Source organism: Anolis sagrei, chromosome 1 (genome assembly GCF_037176765.1).
Source record: "Anolis sagrei isolate rAnoSag1 chromosome 1, rAnoSag1.mat, whole genome shotgun sequence".
In the NCBI taxonomy this organism is placed as follows: Eukaryota; Metazoa; Chordata; class Lepidosauria; order Squamata; family Dactyloidae; genus Anolis; species Anolis sagrei.
This window is the reverse complement of record NC_090021.1, coordinates 253,567,839-253,593,346: the sequence shown is the minus strand read 5'-3', so window position 1 is coordinate 253,593,346 and position 25,508 is coordinate 253,567,839. Positions and strand designations below refer to the sequence as shown.

General features: G+C 37.3%; 1 protein-coding gene and 1 pseudogene across 4 annotated transcripts in view; both read left to right on the top strand.

Annotated features, from left to right (window-relative positions):
* GALNT18 (polypeptide N-acetylgalactosaminyltransferase 18) overlaps positions 1 to 25,508 on the top strand; it is a 339,264-nt gene that overhangs the window by 191,139 nt on the left and 122,617 nt on the right. For all 4 annotated transcript variants that reach the window (XM_060766933.2, XM_060766929.2, XM_060766922.2 and 1 more), the window contains exon 3: positions 4,528 to 4,694. In XM_060766933.2, coding sequence (XP_060622916.2) covers positions 4,528 to 4,694 — 167 coding nt within the window. The remainder of the gene's footprint in view (positions 1 to 4,527; positions 4,695 to 25,508) is intronic.
* Positions 2,185 to 2,393, top strand: LOC132762218 (U2 spliceosomal RNA; annotated as a pseudogene).

Sequence of the window (25,508 nt, the reverse complement as noted above, 5' to 3'; positions counted from 1 at the left end):
TTTGGAGTGGTGGGAAGAAGAGAACCTTGTCAGGAAGAAAAACAGTATTTCACAGAACAGAAGGACACAAAACATCAGTGATGCACAGAAAATTGGATCAGAAGTATGAATACCAGGGAAAAATTATAAGGAAGCAGCTGGAAGAAATGACCTTTGACTTCTTTAATCTAATGCACAGTGTATTCATTTGGGAAATAAACCAAAATGAACTTGAACCTAACGCAGGAGGGCAAATATTATTTAATAGGCATTAATAAAACCTGGCAGAATGAAATCTTTGACTGGAATGTAGCACTTGGCCTATTCAAAAGGAAGAGACCAAACAAGAACTGAATAGCATTATATGTAAAGAACATGCTCACCTGCAAAGAGATGTGAGCCTTGCAGCACTCAAAACAAGCTGAGAACATTTGTGTACAAATTAAAGTGAACCACAGTAATATCAATGCTACGGTACAATACAGACATCTAAGCCAGATGGAGAACTTGGATAGTACCTTCATAAATCAGATTTCCAAGAAGAGAAATAGTTGTAATGGGCAATTTCAACTGCCCTGATTTCTGTTGGGAGTTAAACTCTGCCAAAAACGTAATGTCCAGCAGCTACTTCATCTGCCTTTCTAAACTTTCAGAACTGAGGGGAAAAATAACTTTCATGGACCTGGTCTTAACCCATGATAAGTAGTTGGTCAACAAGGTGAGAATGATGAGATCCCTTGGTAGAAGAGACCATATCATTGTGGGTTTTGTAATGTAGAGGAAAGGGAAAGTTTGAATGAAATTGGATTTTAGATGAGTTGATTTCAGTAAACCTAAAGAAATACTGGGGGAAATCCCATGGTCAGAAATATTCAGAGTAATTTCTTAAAAGGGAAATATCGAAGGCACATTTGCATACATTTTCAAAGGAAAGGAAGCTAATTTGGACACATAAGAAAAGCTTGATGAACTGAAATTTAAAAGTGGCATGCACAAGAAATAGAGGAGAGGCCAAATACAGACATGTATACACTATGAGTAGCCAATGTTTGTATTTGTAGTGACAAGATGAGGCAGCCTTAAATACAGAGTGAGCTCAGGCTTTTGAGAGATAAATCCTTGGTAGCAGTGCTCTGAGGAAAAGCAAGAGAGGTTGGAAATTTTAAACAATGGCTGGTTAACCATCTGTAAGGATTCTTGCATTGGCAGGGGATAGACTACATAACTATTGGGTCCTTTTGTTATTTTTAATTGGGCCTTTTGTTATTGTTAATTGCTGTCAAGTCAGCTTCAGTTTATGAAGATTCAGTGAATGAAAGACTCCTGAAGCACTCTTCTATTAACAGGCTTGCTAGTGTCTTGCAAAATCATGGCTGTGGTTTCCTTGATTCTCTATCCACCTGTAATGCGATTTGCCTGTTTTTGTACTGCCTTACAATTTATGAAGCATTATGTCTTTCCCAATGTGTCATGTTATCGTACAAAGCCAATAACCTCATTTTAGTCATTATGTCTTCTAGATAAAATTCAGGTTTGCTCCCAGGGTAGTGCAGGGTATACTTAGAACTTTTCTTCAGCGCCACATTTCACATAAATTGATTCTTTTCTGTCAGCATTCTTCACTTTCTAGATTTTACAGACATATAAAGAAATCAGAGAATACTATGAGATGGAAAATCTTGGTTTTCATACTCAGTGATATGTCTATGCTTCTGTTATCAGGAACTTCATATCTTGTGTTTTGTCTATGAAAAACAACTAGTCATGAATGAAGATGTGCAAAATTCTGCCTTGGTAAATAATCTCTAGATAATGTCCTTCTCAGAACTATCTGGGACAGACGTTCCTGCCTCTTAAAAGAAGCCTCTCTCTGAAGTAAAATGCCAATACATATTGATAATAGGGATTGTTGTAAGCTGCTTGGAGGCATTGGTGGGAAGCAGTTTTGTAAATAAATGCAAATGGTAATTTGATTTCTTTGTCAAGGAAATATATTTGGCAGCAGATCACAAATAGTAAATAGTAACAGGATGGTAAAATTTCTCATTATCCTATAAGCTGCTGCTGCTAATAATGTTTATTTATTTATTTATTTATTTATTTATTTGACCAGTCATATGACCATTTCAAAATACAACACGACTAAAAGACAAGGCAAAAAGGAGGGGACAGCAACTGACCTTCTACAGTTAGAATCTTATTTTTCTGGTTTCTCGGCCTTTTGGCTAAGATCAAGTGTAGTATCTGTTCTGTATGCTGCTTATGAGAAACCCCTTCCCTTATAATGGAGAAACCGTAGTGTCAATTCTGCCGCACATCTCTGGTGCCTTTGAGCACATTTTGAGGAAATTGTACCAGTGACTGTTTCTGGAAAAAAAATTAAGGTGCACCCCCCCCTTTTTTTTTTCCTTTTTTCTTTTTTGCTGCTCTACTTAAAGCAGGACATTTTCTGCTCTGCTTCAAACAGAACATTGGGAACACATGTCTACATATACTGCATGTACCATTCTGGTGACCATGACAACAGGATTTTCTTAGATTCCATATAATAAAGTGCAAAGCTGTCATAGCTTGACCACTAAATGTGTTGCTTTTTTTCATGATGTGGATCTGAACTGAAAGACTGAAATATATTATAGGGACTTGAAAGTGCAGGCTCCTGTTATTCTAACTGACCCTCACAAATAATGTGAAATTGAGAGATATCTTACACCCAATGTTATAGGTTATTGAGATTTTTTTTAATATTGGATGATTAGAAACAATTGGGTAAAAAGCCATGAGGCATCTACCCAAAATTAGTGTCATGCTTAATGTACATGATGGATGGGCTAATTCGTTACTAATTTTGTTCCTGAAGGAAAGAACAAGTAATTAAAGCAATCTACTTCCTGCTGCAAGAAAGTCTTCAAAATTGCATACTGCAGTTTTTAAAGATAATTTGCACTTCAGAACATACTCGGCAGGAAATTAGTGTGTTGTTTTGGGAGTCAGAAAAGAGCATTTTTGTCCCAGGAAACAGCATTTTCTACCTTTTTTGTGCATAAAATTATATTTCTACTCAGAAATATTACAGAATTTTATGTGAAGTACATCCTGAGCTGCAAAGTGTCCTCCATCCAGGATTATCCTCATCAGAATTTGCTGGCACTGAAGAAACAACAAGTTTGTTGACACTGAAGTACGTGCAAGATTGCTTCAGATGTTGTGCCACTGAAATGTAGTATTTATTTATTTAATTTAGAACTTCTCGACCTCCGAAGAGGGACTCAGGCCGGTTCTCTTCTCTTATTTTTGTTCTCTTCTGAAATATTGTCACTTGAACTTCTCAAGAAACTTCTGTGCACATTTATTTTCCAGATAATTTCCAAAACCCCTTTTTTCACTACATAGTCAACCATGTACAATATATTTACTTACTTAATACTTTATTATTATCCCACTACAGTTACCAGAAGTGACTTGCAATTTCTCAAGTTGCTCCACAAAAAAACCCCTACAGTTACTCAAGGTAGTTTCCAAAAGTATCTAGGGAGTTTACTAAAAAAAATAATTGACCTGCAGAGTAAAAAAATGTAGTTGTGTGGTTATCAGTTCCCTGAACAAAATCCTATTTTCTCTTTTCTCTGTTGTTCTCCTCAACCTCAAAAACAGCTACAGAATATTAGGAAACTTTGAATAATATTGTTGGATATTATGCTAATGGCAGAGCACTGGCACGACTCAAGATTTGGGTCTTTCTGTAAAGACATATCTGACATGTGATAGCATTCAACTCCACCATAGGTTCAGTTCCTTCAAGCAACGAGGGTCTTCCATTAATACTATACATGCTTTTTTTAATTGCACCTTTAAAATATCAACAAAAATATATAAAACCAAAATGCAGCTTCCAAGATATTAAGTCAAACATACTTTTTCCTACCCTCCTGCAGAACCTCATCAGAATGAAAAAGGTTCCAAAATGAAGTAAGAATACGAGTGCTTTTGACACCCATCCCTCAACCATTTATCATTGAAGGCTTTCAGTTGGTTGTGAATGGGTGACTAGGCAAAACTTTATTATTGTGAGAGTAAAATAAGCTGCAATATTAACATTATCAGACTTTAACAATGGCTGAATGTAATTGCGTGAATTGTGTTTTGAAGAGAAATAAGAGAAATTAATATTTTACCAATTCTTTCATGGACCATATCCCCAAGGGCATGGAAACAGCTTGCTCACTGATATAGAGGATTCTCTTTGTTGAATATATTTAAACCATATCTATTTCACTGTTTCAAATGTGGAAATATGCTGGGACAATAAGATTTCTATTTTATTTTGTTCATGCTGTGTATGCATGTGCATATGTGCAGTTGGTATCTTTTGCAAAGCCACTCACAATATTTTCAATTGAATTATTCTGGGTAACAAATGTACAGCAGGGTGGAAAAAGGGTATGCTCAAGGGCTGTATAGATCACTCTGGGAAAACAGGATTTTGTGTTTGTGCAAATAAAGTTCAATTAAGAAAGTTGCTGTAGACTCTTTTTCTTTTCTTCAAAGGTGCAAGAACCTTACATTTCCAGACAGCCTTCCTGAGGTCAGCATTGTTTTCATATTTGTGAATGAAGCACTCTCAGTGATTCTACGTTCCATTCATTCTGCTATTGACAGGACTCCTGCTCATTTGCTCAAAGAGATTATTTTAGTGGACGACAACAGTAATAATGGTGAGTAGGATACACCAAAGGTGATGATGTCCTTCCCTGATGAGGACAGAAACTAATCAAAGAGAAATTTTGTAGAAAACTCTTCTGTGTGTTTTATATTTTATGCCTTTTGATTATTTAATACAGAGTCTGTCCCTTCATAACCCACTATGCTTTTCCTTTGTACTCTCAAGTATTTTTTTCTTCTAATGCCCCTTGATGCTATCTTAAGTAGTTTCATGATTTAAATATGTTTTAGATTTTTTTACTCTTTTTTGTGGTAGAATGAATCCACAAAGAGACTAAAAATAAAATGCTATCTTCATTTCATAGAATCATAGAATCAAAGAGTTGGAAGAGACCTCATGGGCCATCCAGTCCAACCCCCTGCCAAGAAGCAGGAATATTGCATTCAAATCACCCCTGACAAATGGCCATCCAGCCTCTGCTTAAAAGCTTCCAAAGAAGGAGCCTCCACCACACTCCGGGGCAGAGAGTTCCACTGCTGAACGGCTCTCACAGTCAGGAAGTTCTTCCTAATGTTCAGATGGAATCTCCTCTCTTGTAGTTTGAAGCCATTGTTTGCACAAACCTGCCCAAATATTAAGACCATGTTCAAAGGCTGTTCAGGAGGTACAGGGTTTCTGGCAGATCATATTTTCCTATATGAGCCTGCCTTGGACCCAGGATCCTCAGGAGAAGCTCCCTTTTCATCCCCATCACATTTACAGGCACTTCTGGTGGTGAGTCAAAACAGAGCCTTCTTAGTGGCAATCTCTAGTCTCTGATACTTTATTAGGGAGGCTAATTAGCCTTCCCTCATCATCAGGCAAAAACATTTTATGTTTTTTTACTCTGATAAGCTTTTGAGAATTGAATGTTGCCAAATCAAGGGCTTTAAAGAGATTGCTGCATTATTTTAATTGTACTACCTTTTAGTATTTTTAATTGTAAGTTTTAAATTGGTTTAATGTTACCAATATATACAGCAGAGTGTCGCTTATCCAACCTTCGCTCATCCAACATTCTGTATTATCCAACGTAGTCTGCCTCCTGCCCGGATCCACAGTTGTTTCAATACATTGCAATGTTTTGGGGATAAATTCGTAAAAACAGTAATTACTACATAACGTTACGTGCTTTTTCTGACAGTTGGTTGTAAAACATGATGTTTTGGTGCTTAATTTGTAAAATCATAATTTAATTTGGCATTTTAATAGGCTTTTCCTTAATACTTCCATATTATCCAACATTTTCGCTTATCCAATGTTCTGTCGGCCTGTTTATGTTGGATAAGCGAGACTCTACTGTAATTCCATTTTGCTCTTCTGTATATTTTACCTATATTGCATAATGCATCTTGTGTTGGATATAGATAAAGAAGGTAATGGTGAGTAGTAGGATTGTGTTAGCAGCATTAGTAGTGTACTACTACTGCTAATAAGAATAATAAAAATAAGAATAGGGCCATTCCAGTGGTGCAACCCACTCATTGGAACATGCTTTCTCAGAAGCCATGAGTCTGAGGTCTCTCACTGATTAGTGCTTTTTGAGATTTACTAAAATGTGTTTTCAGCTTTGATGTTGGTGCTTCTTTACTATAAGTATAACATTCATTACTGATTTGTTTGTTTGAGGGCTTAAACATTTTAATAAGCTGTTTAGGGAACTTACTGGTTGATGAAGTGAGATGTTAATACCTCTCTAAATAGCTTATACTGTGTCAGGAGCACTTCACCATAACATACTGGATTATGTTTAGAATATGAACACTTATCTTCATGGGAATGTGTTCTGGCACTCTGTTAGAACTTTATGTCTAAGGGAGACACTTTTCTGTTTAGCACACTTCCATTTATAATCACCCTTTCTTTCTCCAAAGTTCTTGGTAGGATTTAAGAACATGTGTGCTAGGAGCCAAACCATGCTTTGATTTTAAGTGTAAAGAAATGAAAATCGTGTTCTTCTTAACTTGGTAAAATCATGAAAGATGTGTTCAGAAAAATTCCTAGTCTCCATCCACACTACAGAATTATAGTTCTATGATTTTACTAGAGCTACCATAATTCCATCTTGTCAAATCATAGGTTTTATAGTTTGGTGGGGCTCTAGAGTGCTCTAGCTAATGCTTGCTACACTGCCAGTCCCAGTATTAAATAAAACAGAATGATGGGCGTTAAAGTGGAATAACAATGTTAGAATTCAATAGTGTAGATGGGTCTTTGGTTCTCATAGTGGCTGAAAAGTTCTGAAATGAAAATTTGGGGACAGCTCAATGTACTTAGCCTGCAGACTCTATCAGACTGGGCTTACCATTCTCTTCACTTACACATTGGGACTGAGGTCAGTAGTAAATCTTACCGACCTTTGTAGTAGGCAGTGGAGACACAAATGCTGTCTCCCTTCCTCAGGAGCATTTTTTTGTTGATAACATCACGGTTCCCAAGGTTTTTGTGTTTTCTCTGTCAGAATGTGTGTATGGGTGTGAGTGTATCTGTCTCTGTGTGTGTGTGTATGATGCTAGTAGAAGTATGGGGCCCACAGCTTCTGGAGTCCTGGATCATTTTCTCCAACTCCACAATTATTAATATAGCTCTGCATAGAAGGCACACCTCTGAACTGTTTTGTCCCCACAGTTCACTAGTTATGCTGAACTTTGTCCTTGAAGATAGTATATGGTCCCCTGTGGTTAAAACATCTTAGCAGAATGAAAGACCAATTTGGCAAATGTGAAGGAATGACATTGAGCCACATATAATTGTTTTAATTTAGTGAATTCACTTATATTCAATTAGTTATTTGCTGTACTGATCATAATTGTGAGCAGACTTTGGACCTCCAGGTCAGATATGGAGGGTATGGATGTTGGTGGTATACTTTGAAAGAGAGGAAAAGGAAGTCCTGGAAAAAGTGGTAGAAAAGCACCACAATGGATTTTATTCTTCTGAGGGCTCTTCCACACAGCTCTATATCCCAGAATATTAAGGAAGAAAATTCCACAATATCTGCTTTGAACTGGGTTATCTGAATCCACACTGCCACATATTCCAGTTCAAAGTAGATAATGTGGGATTTTCTGCTTTGATATTCTGGGAAATAGGGCTGTGTGGAAGGGCCCTGACAGGTCAGGATTAAACCAAATATTCAAAGCTTTTTAGGGCCCTTCCACACAGCCTTATCAAGGCAGAATATCCCATAATATCTGCTTTGAACTGGGTTATCTGAATCCACACTGCCATATATCCCAGTTCAAAGCAGAAAATGTGGGATTTTATTCAACTGTGTGGAAGGGGACTTACAGATTTCTTTTTACTACTCTAAGGAGTTGTAAAGGTGTCATATTGGGTCACGATGCTTGTGTTAAAATAGTTATGCAAGCAGTTAGATCTTCTCATAGGTTGCTAAGTATGGCCCCTACTGCAGCTAAGCATATACAAACTTTTTCTCTCTTTTTTTTTTACTTGTTGGATTGGGAGATTATTGACTATTGTGCAACCTGTGAGCTCCATGCTTCATTGCCTCTTTCAAAAAATATGTAAGATCTGGTCTAACCATGTTGTTATGTATATATCCTGCGCAAAAGGTATATAGTATCTTGGTCAATATATTATACCTAATCCTTCTATATGACTTACTATACAATATATACCTTTGCCTTAAAACTAATCATGTAAGGTTTGGTGGAATGCCAAGCAAGTTAACCTCAGCTACCACTTTTCTTCTGGCTGCTTCTGTTTTACTATGGATGAAAACTTACTTGAAATGCAGGTTCCAGGAAGTACATACAATGGATAGGAGAGAGAGAGAGAGAGAGAGAGAGAGAGAGAACACTTACTCTAAATCTCATCCTAGTCCTAGAAAAATGCAGTATTTCACCCAACCTTGGGCAGGTTTCCCTTGAAATACCATCATAGGGGAGCAGGAAAAAGACAGCATCCAGGATTAATGTGTTTGTTTATATCCATTTACTCTATATCACAGGACAGTGGAGAGACCTAGTATAAGTGAAAAAATCACAGGCAGTCCAAAACAAATGGGCAGATGTGACAAATGAAGGTGGCAGATTGTGAATTAAGTAGGCTGCAGGAGTGCTTTCTTACAGACTTTCAGTCCAGGTCTTCTATTAGTAACAACAGAGTACCTTAGGAATTGGGCAATTGATAGCTTGAGAGTACTGTAGAAGCTAAATAGACATGAGAGACTTTGATGTCAAATAGGATATAACTCTCTTGGAACTGAAAATTACTTCTCTGTCTGTGAAAAGGTGTTCTTAATTAAAATATCTTGCCAAGCAAGATTTTCCTATCATATATCCTATTATTTTTTATCTCTACATTTTTTCAGTTGGTAAAATGTAACACCATTAAAAGAATTGACCCCTGTTGCTACTTATTTCTTTTCAAAGAACCTCAATCTCTATACCGGGAACAAAAGGCCAACAAATGCCATGATTTAGATTAAAGGTGTTGATTTAGAAATAGCTTCTCTGTGCACTTAAGGCTATCACACAAATTATTTGTTTTAAAATGAAGTCTACCAAATCAGATAGTATCCAGACAATCCATTATAGTTATCATTACGGTTCTCATAGTTCAGTAGGCCAAAGAGCAAAAGCTTGGGACATTTTACTTCAGTACATTGAATTCCCTAATTTTTAGAATAAGAAGAAATCCTGATCCTTATTTACCACAGGTCATGGGCTATCACTTGTAGCCGAGTATAATTGTCTTTTAGAAGTAGAGTTTTGGCGGTAGGTCCGTAAATGACTGTGAAAACCTATTCTGGTATCCTTATTTACACAAATCTGTGTATTATCTGGATCTTCAATTAATTATGTTTGTTGTTTTTTTTAATTTTCTTGGAACCAAACTATACAGCCCTCTCCCCCCTCACATCCTCCTTAGCAAGATGATACTTTGACTAATGTCAGCCAGTGTGTCACAGCTAGCAACAGCCATAACATAGGGGGCAGGAGGGACATCTGGGGTAGCTACCAGTGCAGAACCATGTTCAGTATGGCTGGGCAATGGGGATTCGCTGCTGCCTCCAAGGTGGTTCAGGGGGCCGCCAATGGACCCAATCCAGCATCACAGAGGCCAGATTGACCTAGCTTCAGCAGTGATTGTTGAAAACTGCCCTGAGTCACAAAGGAATGGATTTAAACTATAGAAAGAGAGATCCCACCAAAAAATCTCCTGTTGGTAAGAGCTTTTTGACAGTGGAATACACTGCCTTGGAATGCAGTGGAGCTTCCTTCAGCAGAGGTTTTTGAGCAGAAGTTGGATGGCTATCAGTTGGAGGTGCTTTGATTGTGTTTTCCTTCATGGCAGAAGGGTATTACAGGCAGTCCCCGAGCTACAAACATTTGACTTACAAATGACTCATAATTAAGAATGGGGCTGAGACAACAGGAAGTAGGAGAAATCTACCTCTAGGAAGGGAAATTCACTCCTGATAGAGTTATCATGGAGAAAAAATTGACATCAATTTGACTGCCATGGCTGAATGTTTTGGGATCATGGTAATTGTAGTTTTCCATGGTCTTTAGACATCTCTACTGACACTTCACCAAACTACAACCAATCCAGAAGGTGATTTAAGCATTTATAGGAAACAGTCTCCACTCCTCATTCCACCAGTCCTTTTCTAAAATGCAAGTTAGAATTGAAGTTACACTTTAAAAATATACCAATACAGATTCAATTTAAGAACAGACCTACAGAACCTATCTTGTTCATAACTTGGAGACTGCCTTTATATGATTCTGTTCTGTGATTGTATATCAAGATTGATGTACAATGGGACCATTGCATATCATTATGCATCAGGCAGCTGACTAGAGAGTGCCAATACACATGCCTATTTGCAATTCACCAAAACGGGTTCTTACTGCCTTTGCTATTCAGCCAAGGATATGTAAAGTTACATAATATACACTATGATAGTGCATTACAGTCAATTTATTTATGTTTAATTTGGGAAATATAAAATAGCAGTAGTTTATATATGCACATCAACATATGTCAAGCAAATTATCTATGGATTTTGAAAAACCTGCTGTGGGTTTTTCCTGGTTTCCAATTATAGTTTAGAAGCCCCCAATTAATCTCATGTGAAGCCTCCCTTAAAATACACACAGAAATGTTTGAAGTGGGAAAATTGTGAAGATGTCACTGTATGTATGTCATTTGAATAGAGTAAGTAGATTTAACACTTACAACAGCTTGAATCCTCTGGTTTAAATAAGCAATTTAGATTGCCTTATGTAAGCATTTCACTTGTCAGCTTTTCCTTCTAAATTTTGATCAGCATAATTAGAAAATAAAACCTTTCATCTTCATTTTCAAAGGTTTGTCTGTGTTTTTACCTTTTAATCCTCCAGTACTTGCTAAAAATATAAGTAAATTTATACTGTGATCATTATTTTATATCATTGTCAATAATAGTCTCTCCAATCAAAATATTTTTAGTCTTGAATTAATTTTTGCCCCAATACCTTAGTCCAAAACATATAGGGATCCATTCATCTTGCAAATATGGTGGAGCATGGTAGTATTCATTACACATTGCTTTAGTTTTAAAGACCCAAATGAGGTTTCTTTTCTCTGGCTGCATTCCCTAATTATTCTCATTTGTTAATTCAATTTCTAGGTGAAAACAATATGTTTTCCTGTCCTAGTACATCATGAATTCCTATTCCACATGTTTGTCTGATGTTGTGGTGCGTTTTTGTTTGGGACTGTGCCATATGAAATGAGTTTTTAGTGTTAGCTTTCCATGCTTTTGTAATCCATTACCTATTCCTACTTCTTTTTCCCAGTTCATGTTTTCAGGGAAATTGGTCACCTTTCAATGAAAAATATTGAAAGGTGAAGGGAGAGAGAAAACATCAACCCTGTAGTTTGACACTAGTTTAACTACTATGGCTGAATGTTTTGGAATCGTGGCAATTGTAGTTTTCCATGGTCTTTAGACATCTCTACTGACACTTCACCAAACTACAACCCATCTAGAAGGTGATTCAAGTAGTTATAGGAAACATAGTCTTCACTCCTCCTTCCCCCAGTCTTTTTCTAAAATGAAAATTAGAATGTTTCAAACCCTGCTGTAATATCATGTGTGTCAGTTTCCAGGGGTCATTCATTTTAACCAACTGAAGACTAAAATTTCATCGCCAAAATTTCCAGCAGATACAGATACCTGCAGCAATGTAGCTTTGCTATAGCAGATTATCTATACGTCATGTTCATCTATATGTGATTGTCTCTTTCTTATCACCATATTTTCATGTTAAGAGTGATAATAACTTACATTAAAATCCACTGGAGGGGTGGGGGAGATAGATACCATTGTTTGTTTAAATGAAGTATGAAATGTTTCCACTCTCTCCCCCAAGTTCTCTTATCTTAGGAACTTAAAGGTTTTCTTCACCTTGTAAAAGATATTTGGTATTTTGATGAAGTATTTCTGTCAGATAACTAACTTAGGATAATTAAACTTATCCTAACTTAGGATAATTAAAAATCCAAGAGCAGTGGGAGTTTATCTACACAAGCCCAAAAAACCTGAAGTGGATGGCTCCTGGATGCCCACATGACATCTAGAGACATGTAGTCCATAATGTGGAGTAAAACAGAATGAGCTGTTTTATTCCCATATTAGGGAAAGTTGCAGAATGCTCTGGAATTTCACTGAAACTCTGGAGCAGTCCCATGCTTCAGGCAGAGTGTGCATAGCAGACTGACTTCAAAGCAAACTGGTCTACTGTCCACATGGGTTGGTGCTGCTATCGCCTTTCTTCCATGTTCAGCAGCTCAGATCAGTCCAGTTGCCACTCCAGATTGCCACAGAGCTGTGGAGGTGCCCACATGACCAGGGAGAGGGAGGCAGGGCCCCCTTTCCTCTCCTTAATCACGTGTAAAAAATTACTGATTTTTTAAAGGCAGGAGCTCTGTGGCTGTCTGGCAATCAGGACAGTTACAGGAAAGATAAGGTTGAGGCATTTTGAAATCACCTGAACTAACACAGGTTGGGAACAGAGCATTTTAGCACCTCCATGGCTCTTCTTTGCTTCTGACTGGTCCCATTATAACTGACAGGTGTCAATAATCTCTAAGACTTGATGCACTATTCTAAGTTTCAGTATAATTTCTCTTAATTTTCAGTATAAAACGTTCCTCACATCACTAATGAGTTTCTCTCACTGGAATTTTTATGCATGCCAAACAAGGCAAAATGCATCATTATTATTTTCATTATCAGTGAAGATCATCTTGACAGAATTACTAAGTGTTATCAGTTCTCTCAAGATTTCTTAACACCAGCTGCTGCATGTCTCCATTGCTCTTAAACATCACAGTCCGTTGGCCCAATGCCTGCCTAATCATTGTTTAATGCTTCAAAAGATAGCATCTTACATTGGGGCAATCTTTCCGAGCAATAACAATGCCAACAGATTTGCATGTAGTTGAAATAATTGGAAGAAAAAACAGGGAATAATGATGTGCAAACAGCATTCTGCTTTATGATGCTGAAAAAAATTACCACACACCTAATCAAATTACATCTTGCATTTGAGGAAGATAAGAATGTTTATATAATAAAGTCCATGGACTATCAAGTTCACATTCTAAATAGTGGTGATATCCTTCATTGCATGGTCATCAACTTTGCTGGGAATTGTGTAAATATACATCACAAAGGTGGAAGATGTAGTCTTGAAATACTAACAGTGAAAATTTTGTGCCTTCGAGTAAGAGAATCACAAAATGTGGCAATAGCAGAAGGCTGTCAGGTCAGAGGTCCTGCTACAAGGCAATTCTATATGCATTTTTCTGAACAGACACCCAAAATATATAAGCTGAGTTAATACCATCCAACATTTCACAGATAGAAACTGGAACACATGTGTCCAAGTAATATCAGAGTGTAGTCAAGATGGCAAAGTTTATTATAAAGAGTTGTGCATAAACTGGGAGAGCCCACAGTAATTTGTTTCCACCTGTGCCAACTGGGAAGAGCAACATTCTGCTCATTCCTTTATTTTCCCCACTATTTAATTAATTCACTATATCTTAATTTTTCCCCTGGATCTCGTTTTGCAACAGTTGAAGTAAACCATAGACAAAAGGGGAAAGTGGGGCCCCATCTACATTGCCATATAATGCAGTTTCAGAATGCAGATTAAATGCATTGAATAAGTCTACATTGCCATATAATACAGTTCATCTGAATTCTGAAACTGCATTATATGGCAGTGTAGATCCAGCACGGAGGGAGAGAAGAAATCTGGGATATTTCAGAAGCAGGTGGAAAAAGTGGAATAGCAGAGGATGAATTGAAGCTGTCTCTGATAATTGGGACAGTTGGAAAGTATGCCTGATGAGTTCATACATTACAAGTAGCAATCCTCTAACTAGTAGTCCATCACAACTGTATGTTTCCTTTGTAGTGGTTCCTGTTGCTTGTATAATATAAATTGGGCTACAGTGGGAACTGCAGTAACATGTCATGGAAACAAGTCAGAGTCTTCAGATAAGCCCCTGGTTTCTGGAAGAACTAAAAGCATTCTATGGTCATTTCCCCAGATGGTTTTAATGATCAAAGCCCATTTTTATTTTTTAAAAGATTAAGTACAGCACATTAACTAACCGAGATTTGCCTTCAGGCAGTAGACCCTTAGATAACAGGCTATTAGAACACTAGATGTCAGAAGATCCTAGGGATTAATTTAAACGGTGATGCACATTTAAACCAAAAATTGAATAATATATATTAGACATTTTATTGACTGAAGGCTCGCTTGCAAGAAAATCTTCTCAGTATTCAGGTTATATGTGAGATCATCCTCCCCTTATGGACCCATTCAGCCATCCAGAGAGTCCCCACTGGTGGTACCACATACTCCTGTGGTCAGCTTGCTATGGTTCTATATATGGAATACTCTTTTCTCAAATACTTAACATTCTCCTACAGTAATTAGTTGTAGACATTTATCAATAACAAAATATGCGCCAGCACTCTATATATAGGATAGTAACCTACAGTTTATCTATTTTTTGCCAACTGCCCTGCGAAGCTGATGCATAAACTTCATGGGCTGTTGACAAGCACTTTGCTGCTTGCCAACAGCACTTTGCATCCTTACCTCTCCCCATGGCAGAGTGGAAAATTTTTGAAGAGCTTGCCAAACACCCCATGAAGCTTCACTGATCAGGTGGTAAGCTCTTCACTGCTTCCCCATCTCTTCAAAGCAGTGGGGAATCAGTGATGGGGTTGGCCACAGCCCTAAGGTCTACAAACCAGCAGACTTCAACAGGTTGCCACTCTGCTCCTTGTGGCCTCTGAGGAGGTACAGCAGCATCCTTCCCACCTACCTGCCAGCCAACTATAAAAGGAAGCCCTACCCCACACCTGGAGATATTCATGGGGGTTCTCAACCCCTAACGCCCATGAATGTAGAGGGCCAACTACAGTCTAGGAAAAACTGTCAGTGCTGCCTCTGATAAAAGGCCTTTACTATCTTAGAAACAGAACTATTTTTTGTGAAAGAAGAGAGAAGTGAGTGTTCTGCCAGTTTCAGCCAAATTGAACTACCAAGATGTGCAAAGCAGCACCCATAATTTTTCTCATCTCTTTGAATACAATGTTTTCTCTTTTGTCTAACATCTTTGTAAAAAGGTTTATCAAACTGAAATGAGACTGGACATTCTACAATCCACTCACAATCCAGATTCAGCTAAAAGGTAGCTTGCAGGTGAAAACTGCAATGGGATTTTATTTCATTTACAGGCTGACTTTGACATTTTTTTAATCAAATGCCAATTTTGATTTAGCAGAAGAGTAGTGCTGATCAGGAGAGAAACTTAAAATGTTAGAGGATTTTCTTTTATATGGATCTTATATTATGGGTTTCTATTTTCATTACTAAATATATGTTTGTGTTAGTTTTAATTTAAGTTTCTTTGGGTTTCCTACAAATAGTAAGAGATTAATATTGGTTTAACACAGTTTTACATGCCATTACTATGAGTGCAATAAATATATGCTCCCAAGTTAAAGGAATTAAAAATGGAGCAATACAAGAGATTTAAGAGATTTGATCTAATAAAAACAATGAAAAATGAAATTTATATTCTATATTTCAATTTCTTTAAACAGAGTTGTACAAGAATAGGCTTGAGTTCCAAAAATATGGATCCTAGTAACAAGCTGTGGGATTTGGAATTAACTTTTCTTTTCATAACCTGCCAGATTTAAAATTCCTAAGGGGCACTGACTGGTAGGAATGAAGCAATCCTGCCTTATAACAATCCTGTCAGGTCATGCTAGACAGAATGGAAGATAAAGCGAGGAGAACAGTTTTGTTAGGCTGTTCAGACTTGTATATCATTCTGTACTGTACCCATCCCCCTGTATTGGAAGTAATAGGGGAGGGGTGTTTACTGAACCAGCTCTAGGCATAGCTGAAGAACTCTGGGACTAGTGGACCACGTACTTGTCTCTGCTTAGTCTTCCTACAGGTGAAAACTTTCTGCCTGCTGAACTTTCTGATGGCTGAGTAGAGGTGGTGGAGAATATAGAGCTCCCACTACCACTAGTACATATTTTTCCATTTCCTCTCTCCCGCCCATCCAAATTGCTCCCTGCAAGGCAGCAGATCTGGGAGTAGAATTGTTCTGTTTCTTGTTAATGTGTTTGTGCTGTACTTATAAGGAATTTGATACCAAGAGTACAAGGATAATATATTTTATGGTTATTCTTTATAGCAGCTCAAGGGAGAACCAGTAAAGATGCTAATTTTTAGACTTCTGTGTTACACTCTTAACTCTACAGAACTTAGCAAAATGTGAATGTTGTATTAGGCTCACGTGGGTCACTTACAACCTATGTAAATACTCAGATCAAACACGGTAATAAGTTTAAACAGTTATGTTGCATTATGTACACCAACAATCCCCAGGGAAGTAAACACTTACCTACTTTTGGTTGAATATAATCTGTAATGAGAATAGTATGGCAGTTGTCTGCATCTGACAATTTATTTAAGGTTATAATCCTGCTAGAATTCTAAAAGTGACCTTTCATTCAGAGAAAGAGAACATTATAATTCTCCTTGGAAAAAGAGCTTCAGGGCCTGGAAATCAGCCTGTTCAGCTATCTGACTTAACATTTCAGTAAGTTAAAATACAGTAGGTTGGTAGTAAGGTGCATTAAGCACTAAATTACATAAACCCCAAATCATATTGTTAAAAGGCCTGAGGGAACTGAAGAAGGATGCATGCAACCATTTGCGAAACCTGATTAAACATTCCTTATCATTTCAAATGCTCTCTAGAGACATTTGAGCATTACTTAAAGTCTCATATGGATGGTACAGACTTTATTTAAGAATCCCCATCAGCTTTTGAAAGAGACTGCCTATAGTTGAAATACAAAACATTTTTGTTTCCCCTTAAAAGAAAAGAGCAATTAGAAAAGGACATTTTTTTTTAGTTTTGCTTAAAAGTCATGGTAGGCCAATCCTGTGTTCAGGATCGAAGGGCTTACTTCATTTGGATTCTTGTAGTTCTGCCATATGGATTTTCTCCCAATTCCAATGTATCCCTTTGCAAACTTGCTCTTGTAGGTTTTTCAGTCCCATGGATTAGGCTTTTGCATCACATAAATGGTTCTTGGTGAGAGAAGACTTACCTGTTCTAATTCAATCATTCAATCAATTCGGTCCAAAGACCCAATTCCATGGGTCAAATCAACAGTTAAAATACATCATTGGATCATAACACATATTAGTTTCAATACAGAACAAAGAATCTTTGCAGAACAATTTGGGCTTTCTTTGCTTCAGAAATGACCGTATTGTAACTATAGCCATTTGTATTCAATTGATCTTCTATCTTAACAGAATGGTGATACATATAATTTGTAGTTATGCATTTCTATGACTTACAGGTTGCTTTTAAATGAGATAAAATGACAGTTGTTGTGATGGTGTGCTCAGTGAAACAACTCATAAGAACTGTGTATGATCATGGATAGGTTCACACAGTGGAGACACAAGTACACCTATAGCCTATACTTGACATTTTTGAGAATTCCATACCCCATGTTGACATCTAAGAGCAACACAATATGTAAGTAGCTATTAATATAAAAATCTCTGCTCATTTCTATAAACTACCAACTTATATGTCATTGTGTAAATGCACCCTTAGTTTTTAGTGTACAGTGTAGATGTACTCTTAGTCCACAAAGGCTTATGCTACCAACTCCCTTTTCTCATTCTCATAGGAGCTACAAGATCCCTTTACCTACTGATATTCCAAACTAACATAGCAATTTCTTGGGGTACAAACATATTGTGATCTCAAGCAATTTAGGAGTTTAGATCTTGAATATGGATAGAAGGAATATTGATGACCAGTACAATTATTTTAGGACTGGATTTTGTGATGTCTCTACAGTATTCAAGTCAAACCCCTCCTGTAGGTTCAGTTGGTCATGGGGGTTCTGTGTGCCAAATTTGGTCCTGGTCTATTGTCGGTGGGGGTCACAGTTTCTCTGGATTAGGTGAACTACAACTCCCTGAAATTAAGGTGAGTTCCCCTCAATCCCTTCAAGTATGTCCACTTGGTCATGGTGGTTCTGTGCCAAGTTAGGTCCAGGCCCATCATTGGTGGGAGCCAGAGTGCTCTTTGATTACAGGTGAACTATAAACCACAGATCAATTCCCCCTAAATCCCACCAGTGTTCAAATTTGGAAATATAAGGTATACATGTCAAATTTGGTCCAGATCCATTGTTGTTTGGGTTCATAGTGCTCTCTGGGTGTAGGTGAACTACAACTCATATAAATCAAGGTCAGTTCCCCCTAAACTGCTCCAATATTTTTTATTGGTCATGGGGGTTCTGTGTGCCAAATGTGGTCCAGATTCATTGTCGGTGGGAGTCACAGTGCTCTGTCTTGATGTAGGATGAACTACAACTTCCATCAAGTTGAGTCAGTCCCTCAAATCCCTCCAGTATGTTTAGTCGCTGATCTTTTTGGGGGGGGGGGAGAGAAGGGAGGCAGTGAGCAGGATCATGCAAATTCTACACCAATGGAGAAAGTAAGAAACACTGAGATGTCTGTGGTGGAGGAAACACATAAAATCTTGGGTGAAATTGTCCCCTTATGAAAGCATTTTTGGGTGGTGGGCAGTATTGTGTTTGTGGAGGACATTGGCAGGTTGTGGAGGACATTGGCAGGGTTTAGCGTCTCTTGTTCACGGTGCTCACTATAATCTGAAATGTTATTTGAGGCCTTTGGTGGCTCCTCAGTGGTGAGGATCATAGCTGTTTGTGGAAGTGAAAGCCTGCCTGTACAAGTGGGCATCCTAGCCATACGCATACATACATATTTTCACTTTGAATATGTAGTATATAGATATTAGGGCTGGGCGGTTTCGTTTCGTTAATTCGTAATTCGTTAATAATTCGTTAATTTTTTCAATTACAAAACGATAACGAACCATTCTGGAGCAATTATTTAAAAAAACGAATTTTCAAAAACGTTTTGTAAATGCTTCGTATTTCGATATTGTATTCGTTTCGTTATTGTTTTGAGGTCGTTTCGTTATTATTTCCGCATGTCTGGGCCAGTTTTATGGTTTAATTAGTGAAAAAAAATTATAATATCACACCAACAGTCAACAACAGAGGGAGAGAGAAGCTTCAGAAGGTTTTGGAGGTTTTTTAGCGTATTTCGCGGTCGCGTCCGCCATTAACGAATCGATTCGTTATTGTTTCGGAAATCGATTCGTTAATTTTTTACCATTTACGAAATTTCGTAAATATCGAACTTTTTAAAAGGAAAATTTTGTAATTATTTTAAATATCGAAACAAAAAAAACCCCAAATACAAATTGATTTTAGAAACAATTTTTTCCGTTGTTACCCAGGCCTAATAGATATAGGTGTAAATAAAAGTTTAATTAGAGGCATTTTTTCTTTTTAACAACTAGTCCTGTAATGTGAGGATTCACAATATTTACTTCAGACTCTGTCAGAGACTTGTTTGTTTGAAAAGCTGAATTTCTGGCATCAACTGAATTATTAAGGGGTACAAGTCTTATATATCAAGTGGGAATCTTACAGTGTGCATTGACACTGACACATTTTTATCCTTTTGATTCTTGCAAAAAAAGTGGTACATAAATTTGAGGCATACAACCCATCACGCAGCTGTGGTGTTACAGTGATGATTATGACATTGAGTCATAATAAATAATTGGAGTTGATCAGTTTGTCAGATCCACTTGGCAGTCATCATTCTTATTACTCAAACAAAGAGAATAATAAAATTGGCAGGGGAAAATGATAATAGCATGTTATTACTGTTCTAAAGTATAGTTAGTGAAAATTTTGTTACTATAACGGGAGTAATGAAATTTCATTACAGTTTTGTTATAGTAATTGCGCAAGTGGGAAAACTTCAGGGGCCCCTTTCTCTTTCAATTTTACATCTATTGGAGTGAAACTTACTACAATGGTAGAACATATTTACCACTGTTAGCCCATCAAGTGTCTTCTCTGGCACCATGTTTCAAATGAGGTGATATTCTTCCTGTCAACTTTCTTCTGTCCCGTTGCAACAACCATACTGATAGTATATTGTGGTTAATCCAATCTGGAGCTGTGCACAGTATGAGGCATTATGGCTGGATTGTGCTGTCCAGGAATGGTTACAGCTGATGAATCAACAAAAACTAGTGTATTGCCTTTTTTAGTAGAGTATTCACAGACCCTTTTGCTGGTGGTAGTGGTGAGGTAGAATCTTTTTCTTCTTCACGTCTGTGTTCCAATGCAGAGCTTGTCCTTTATCAAAGAAGCATGTGTAATAATGGCAAGCTTCAGTAAATCTCAGTATTTGAAGTGTCTCAATACTTGATTTTATTGGCCATGGAGGAACTTCAGTTTCCACACCTACAGCTGAAGTTGTTTTCTGGTAGACTATTTGGGGCAGAGGCTACTTTGACTAGTTGTATAAAGGTTATTTATTTATTTTGAAAGGAGGGAAAGAGGCTTTGGAAGTTGAAAACCAAACTACAGTTCTGTTACTTCAGTTCTGGCACAGCAGGCAACTTTAGGGTGTGAGAGAAACTGTCTAAAGCCACAAAGAAAGGGGAAAGCTGGGAGATGAAAAGGCCCATATGGTTACTGCATGTAAAACACTATGAAGCAAAGCTTCAATAGAATGACTTCATACGTGCCTTTTCTAGGAGGATGGCTCAGTATCACATAAGAAGGTCATTCATGAAAAAATATTCTAAGGTAGATCTCTGAGTGAAGTCTTGGGCCTCTCCTGATCTCTGAGGGCATATAAAAAGGTTTGTCAGGGAGGGGAGACTATCATATCTAAAAGATCACTTACATTTTCTTTGTTAGATTGCTCTTTCCTAGCCAGTAGGGTATTTGAGAAAGGATTGGTTGTGAGTGAGATATTGGAAAATGCATGGTACACACTGCCAATCTTTCTTCAGATTTTATTTTTTTAAAAAAAAACACATTGAGGACTGTTTGAAATATTTAAGAAAGTGGGATTTTGGATGATAGGAGTGTTGAGTGTTCACAAACAAAACCAAACCCTTTTGGCTGGTCCTGCTTCATGTATACAAGTTAGAAGAAAAAAAAAGAATGAATGAACCTAGATTGAATATACTTTTCCCTCTTGTAAAGGGCACCTGACTGGCTGGCTGTTTACCTGCCTGATTACCTACTTACCTACCTTTTCCCACTTGCAGCAAAAATAGATTTTTGCATTTTAATTTTTTCTTTGCTTTTTACGGTAGCCATTTCCTTAGAGAAATAATAATATGTTAGTCCTCTGTATTATTGTGCATAGAGAATGTATGGTAGTACTGGACTTAAGGAAAATGCAGTATTTCAAATATTTACCAGTTCCCTGAAGTCTGCTGTATTATGTGCTGAGTGTTTCTAATCTTATAGGTCTGGTTATGTATTAAGAGCTTGTCTTAATTTTCACATTTCTGTCTCCTCACATCTGATGTATGATTTTTCATCTCTTAACTTTTCAGCACTAAACAGATTTTAAAGTTGCAGTTAGTTGAAACATAGACTTCACCCTCTAAATCATCATTTGTCCATTCGTGAGCTGTATTGGAAAATTTACCCATTCAGAATGGGGTTAGGAAGCAGTCCCTTCTTTCTCATTTGACTTTTTGATATTTGACTTTATGTCATCATCATAAAGCCAAAGCTAATTAGATTTAAGCTTTTACCAAGATGTGCATTCCGAGTGAAGGCAGTGCTTACAAACCACACTTTAGTTTGGCTTCATGACATATCATGTAGCTAAACTGGACTGCATTATGACTTAATATCATCATATAGCTTCTGTGATTTGTAACTGGCTTAATGTGTTTCACAAAAATATGTATAATGCTTTGAAAGCTGCTGATTGAAAAATCAAAGGTCCCAAAACATAAAAACAAGATCTATCGGTGGCATGACTTTTAGATCAAAAGGAGAAGGTTAAACTTAAACATGAGTGAGTAAAGATGATGATGAAGCATTGTGCAAGGCTATGGCACTTTCACGTTGTGGAAATTTAATATCATTACTGTATGTTAATAGTGGCAACTTCACAATAAAAACAAAGTGTTTACTTCTTATTTCTTTGCCTAAATGCAATTGCAAATAATAGTTATGGAAGGCCAATAAAATTAATTACATAATGGTAAATCAACAATTACGCACATTCCATTGGTTGACTGGACCTATTTTAATGGGTATTAGCAACTAAATTTAAGATGGCTTGCTATAAGTTTTCCAGGCTGTATGGCCATGTTCCAGAAGCATTCTCTCCTGACGTCTATGGCAGGCGTCCTCAGAGATTGTGAGGTCTGTTGGAAACTAGGCAGGTGAGGTTTATATATTTGTGGAATGTCCAGAGTAGGAGAAAGAACTCTTGTCTGCTTGAGGCAAGTGTGAATATTGCAATTGGCCACCTTGATTAGCATTGAATAACCTTGCAGCTTCTAAGTCTTGAATGGCCACCTTGGTTAGCATTGAATAGCCTTGCAGCTTCTAAGTCTTGAATGAGGAGGAGGAGATTTCAGGGGAAAACATTGTTTCTAAATTAAGATATGTGACTTTTCAGCTCATGGTCTGTTTGTATATTAGCATGGCTTTTTCTTGAGAGGCAGGAGCAGAAATGGCCATAGAAAAAGTTATACTTAAAATGCCATTTAAGATTACACTTGGTAACAGTCTCCGCGTGCCCTGTGGATTACAGCAAAAATTTCTTGTAGGTCACAGGTGCCACATAGCCCACAGTATTGAACAGTACTGTTTTAAATAATTTATTGAATAGAAGAGACTATAATTAGCTTTATGATGGGTTGTTAATTGCTCACCTGTCATCTGTTTCATTCTTTCTGTGGGATTCTTCTTCAAAGACTATAAGCAACTTTGTTTAGCCTGGACAGTCAGTAGATTGATGACCAAGGCCTATTGTAATTAAAGCTTCCATTATGCTAGCTCTAATCAAATTAAGATTTGAGATTAATCAAATTAAAAGCTCTCTAGTGCTTTCAACCAGATGGAACCTCAGACATCATCACACCCTGTTCTCAGCCGATGTGGGAGCATGGTAATGGCCTTTTGATAGTCATAGGCTAGGGGAAATAGTCAAAATTATTAGAATTCAAGCTACCATCATGGAATAAAGTAGATTTGTGATTCTACTTGATTAGAACAGGGAAAATAGAACTGTGTGCGAGCGTTGGGATTTTGCAAAATGTTTAGAAATCTGTGAGAGAACCCAAAGTGATCACAGTCCTTAGAGATTTCTCACTCTGCCTCTGCTACTTACAGTGGACTCCAAGTCTTTACAATCCCTACCAGCAATTGGCTGCCAGTTTCCAAAGAAGTCTGCATGGAGTTGGTTGTTGTAAACTATCAGGGCTGGTAGAGTTTTTGAAGACACTGGCTCTCTCACCCTGCAAGCCAGGTCTGCACACATCTGAGAGTCCAGCTGTGAGGTCTTTTCTAGAAGGTGGAGTTGACTTTTGCTTGGTTTTGGCCTTGGTAACAGAAGAGGCAAGGTTTCAGATGCTACCCACGTACATTTTATGGTTCTGGTCAACCAAATTAATCAGCAATTGTACGAATTCCATTGATTGTTGTGACTAATTGCTTGAAACTCTTCATGCAATTATAAAATTAACAGGAGGATGATTCAGGTTTTGCCAAAGAATTCTGTTGTTTTTGCTAATATGGTGGTGGTAATATATGTGCCTTTAAATCAATCATCAACTTAAGTTGACTCCATGAATTTCATAGGGTTTTCTTAGACAAGTAATATTTTAGGATGATGGGCCCCAGAATCCCCCATCTAGCATGGTCATTCAGTGCATGGTCAGTGATCAGTTGTAGTTCAAAAATAACTTTTCTAACTTCTGACTACTTTAAATACTTATCATAATGCAGTAGCTGTGTAGCTTCCGTGATTTTAATACCTGCCTTTAAGTCATCCTTTCCTTTCTTGACATGATTTGGAAAGGAGGTTCCGTTAAAGATTTCTCATAACTGCACAATTATTTTGACGTTAGAGATGAGCTGTCTATGTCAGTTTCTCATGGGTTTTCTCATATGTCCATGCCATGCTGTTTCTGTATTAACATACAATTATTTTAAAGAAATAATCTGCACTTAAATGTTTTCATCATTAAATGCACTGCATATTGTAATATGTCATTGCTTGGAGAAATGCACCATAAAATCTAGAGAAATGTGAAATCCAAAGGATAATTATATTATGTATGTCCCAGATATCCACAGGAGATGTCGTTCAGGTCAGTTCTAGTTGGTATTCCCAAAGGTCAAATTCCATATGAATTCACAAATAATACTTATACATTAGAGAATATGCAACAAATACTGTATATCTTAAAGGTATGCTGTCATCCTTATGATATATGCCAAAATAAATACAGATGGATATATCTGATAATATTATAATTTCTCAACTGCTGGCATCTATTTTAAAACAAAAGTCACCTGAAAAATGTAGCAGCTTCTACCAAGGCCTACTAAGTAGTCGCAGCAACAATCTGTAGGGGGTTAACAACATCAATGACCTGTCAAAACCGATAGTTGGTTCTCCCCAGTAGACATCCATCAGGACTATTTAAAACTCTGCTGCTTTATACAATACACCAAAAGGTTCCAATTTGCTGACTGCCAAATCCATTTGTAGACAATCAAATAGAAGGAAATTAGTCACAGATGAGTAGATTTCATATAGGAAACAACAGGAAAAGGGCAGCTGGAAACTGTGTTATTAAAAGACAGAAGAAGAAGGCAAAGATGTTGAGTTTTAGTCCAAACACTGTCAGAAGACAAGGTGGCTGAGGTTGGAGAGATATAGCTCGGTTGCAAAAATCCATTTATCCTTACAGCTTGTGCAAAGACTTGTGACAAAAGTTGCTAACTTTTATGTGAAAAGCGTAAGGAAAGAAAGACATGACATTGCAGATATCAAAGGACAAGGGCAGGTAATTGTGAAACTAAGGGGGGATTGAAAGCATTTTCACATGTCGTAAAGTAGTGACTAAGGATGTACAAATAAGTCCTAGTTTTCCTTTCCTGTTTCAGAGTCATGTAAAGTGCTCACCCCTTTGGCAGTCTTTCCTGATAATGTGTCAAGCACTTCATTCATGGCTGGAATAGGAATATGATGCTAGAAATTCATGTTCCAGGGCCGGAAGCCTCAAATTGGAACTTTACATGAAAAGGGATGGACAGGGGTTAGTTGTATTTTTATATATAATT